At 43.8% G+C, this 2968-nt stretch overlaps 1 protein-coding gene across 11 annotated transcripts in view; it reads left to right on the top strand.

Moving 5' to 3' along the window:
- The window catches only part of Rere (arginine-glutamic acid dipeptide repeats), a 367056-nt gene that overhangs the window by 235211 nt on the left and 128877 nt on the right, over positions 1 to 2968 (top strand). For all 11 annotated transcript variants that reach the window (XM_026782135.1, XM_026782129.1, XM_026782128.1 and 8 more), the window contains one exon: positions 2054 to 2102. In XM_026782135.1, the coding sequence (XP_026637936.1) occupies positions 2054 to 2102 (49 nt within the window). The remainder of the gene's footprint in view (positions 1 to 2053; positions 2103 to 2968) is intronic.

Genomic DNA, 2968 nt, shown 5'->3' with positions numbered 1-2968 from the left:
TGGGTGAATTTTTATAACATGGTTTCATAGTGTAGCCAAAGTTGTCCTTGAATTATAAACCTCCTGTCCTAGCTCTCTCAAGTGCTAAGATTGCAGGTGTGTTCCTTCACATTGGGTCCCTTCTATTTTTAGAAATAGGAGTAGATTCATAGTTCCATAAGGTGTTTGAGGGCTGTTTTTATTTTGGTGGCATATTACTTTAGCACTGTGGGTATCAGTGATATCAGAAAGATTTTTGTAATCAACCATTAGGGCACCCTAAAACAGCACAGACATTCTAGAGCAGGCTAAAGATTGAGCTGTAGCGATTGTGGCTTAAGCTTTCTGAGGTGTAATAGGTCTTGACTGGAGATACTTGTAGTCACAAGAGCATGTGGAAATGCTTTGGCAGGCTATTTTGCTCATGGCTAACTAGGAAATAGAAATGAACATGTTAGGATGAAGATAGTGGCTCACACCAACTCAGAAAACAAGCTGTTGTGCTGAGTGTGGCGGCACTCACCTTTAATCCCAGCACTCTGGAGGCAGAGGCAGGTGGATCTGTGTTCAAGGCCAACCTTGTCTACAGAGTGAGTTTCCACACAACCGGGGCTACACGGAGAAATCCTTTCTCACAAAACCAAAACCCCAAACAATAAACAAAAACCCAAGCAGGTAGTCATGGCCTGGCTAGTTGAACACTTGGCATAGTTTTTTAATCATAAACCTCCTAGACGAGTCCATCTACCAGCTTCTGTGTCAGAGAGGGAGGTTGCTGCCAGTGCAACAGAATGAGCCCTTGGGATAAGTACTTAACCACCAGAGCCCCTTCTTGTCCACCTGCCTCTGTCGTGTTGTTGTGGTTTTACTCCCTCTTGAAAATGCCTATCTTCTGCCTTGCTGTCCTGCCCCTTCTGTGCTCCAGAGGTGCCCAGTCCATGCCAGGCAGAGTGACTTGGTTATTTGGGGGATCTGTGTGACAAAACAACAACAAATGAATAGCTTCTTTACCTCAGGCAGGAGTTGGCTGGCACCCAGAGCTTACATTCGAGAACCACACAGTGGAGTCATAAAACAATTGCCAGGACTTACCAGTTTGGTTGGGCCACGGTCATAGCTTGTTTGACTGCATGCTGCCTGTGGACAGCTGGTTAGACACTGGAAGCCTGGCTGGGTTTGCTTAACTTCGGTTAGAATTTTTTGAAGTTTCTTCTGGAATGGAGTGTCTTATGTTTTGGTATGATATCTGTGATCTTTCTCATTGGGAGATGGGTGCTACCACCCTGCCAGGTCAGTTCTAGAGTCTTAGGACTGGGACCACTTTGTTGTCACTGCCCTCTCTCACCTTGTCAATGCTACTGCACTCCCCTAACCCCTACCCAAACAGTGTTCTTGATGAAAAAATTTATTGGAATAAAAGTAGAAAGTGAGATTGGGCATGTAGCTCAGTTGATGTAGTGCTTACCTGGCACGCATGCACGCATGGTCCTTGGGTCTGGTCTTCAGGACGAATAGACCAAGTGTGGTCACACATACTCGTAATCTCAGCCTTAGGAAGGGAGAAGGAAAGGTTAAAGTTCAGGCTCACCCTCAACTACATAGTGAGTGTGAGGAGGACAGCCCCAGCTCCACGGAGAGGCCCTTCCTCAAACCAGCAGGTGGTGCAGTCAGATTTTGAGGGGGATGAGAGGTTAAGGACCTGTGCATGTAGCATGTGTAGCTAAAGCAATGTTGGAAACAGTGAAGGAGTGACCTCCTTTTAAGACGTCTCTCTGGGGCTGAGAGATGGCTGAGCAGTTAAGAGCACTGGCTGCTCCTTCAGAGGACCCAGGTTCCATTCCTAGCACCCACGTGGCAGCTCACAACCATCTGTAGCTCCAGTTTCGGTGTTGTCCACCTGCTGCCCTCTTTGGTCCTCTGCGGACAAACATACACTCAGGCAAAGGTACATACACATAAATAAATATGAAAAAATAAGATGTCTCTCATCTACGTGGAGTAACTGACTTCCCTTGAAAACTCTTGGAAGGTTTGTCAGAACAGCTCTGTTAACTTTCTGCTCTCTTCTCTGCAGGAGGCTGAATAGCACACAAGGAGAAATTCGAGTTGGCCCCAGCCATCAGGTAAACTACATTTTACTAACTTAATAACTTTTTATTTTCAAATTTTCTGCTCTATCTTTATTCTTGATGGTTGGAGAAATGGCTAAGTGGTTAAGAGTACCGGCTGCTCTTCTGGAGGACTTGACTTCAATTCCCAGCACACACATGGCAGCTCACAACTGTAGCTCTAGTTCCAGGGAACCTGACACCCTCACACAGACATACATGCAGGCAAAACACCAATGCATATGAAATAAAAGCAAATAAATTACTTTTGTTCTTTCAAGTAGCATCTTAGAGTAGTTATTGATAATTCTCTAGTTCTCTTAAATACAGAGCTAAAGGTTTTTTGGGGTACTGGTGTGTTTGTGTGTATGTGTGTGTATAAGGCTTTTGTTTTTCTTCTTTAGCTTTTGAGCATTTTTATGTAACATAAACACTTCTTCGGAACATATTTTCCCTCTTTGATGAGAGAAAAGTAAAAACTTGAAGACAAAATCGAAATGCAGAAACCAGTAGGGGCTTCTTTTTCCTAAATGGTTCTCATTTTATGATAAAGGCAGAAATACACAGTAGCTGGGCATCCCATTCATTGCTGTCTTCCTGGAATGAACTGTTAGGTGGGCCTGACCAAGAAGGACTGCCTCTGAACTGTGGATTCCTAGGGTGTCATTTTACAGTGGTGAGAGGGGACCAAAGCCTTGCTCACACTAAGTAGGTTCTCTGCCTGTGACCTGTACTACTGTCCCTGGCTCTGAACTGGAATTTCTGCTTTTTTGGATTTTTTGTTGTTGTTGAGTTTTTTCATTTGTTTGGTTTTTGGTTTTGGTTGTTTAGTTTGATGTTTTGTGATATATATATTTTGGTTTTTCTTTTTTTTTTTTTTT

The sequence above is a fragment of the Microtus ochrogaster genome, chromosome 10, assembly GCF_000317375.1.
Source record: "Microtus ochrogaster isolate Prairie Vole_2 chromosome 10, MicOch1.0, whole genome shotgun sequence".
NCBI classification, from domain to species: domain Eukaryota; kingdom Metazoa; phylum Chordata; class Mammalia; order Rodentia; family Cricetidae; genus Microtus; species Microtus ochrogaster.
This window is presented reverse-complemented; position numbering and strand designations above follow the sequence as displayed.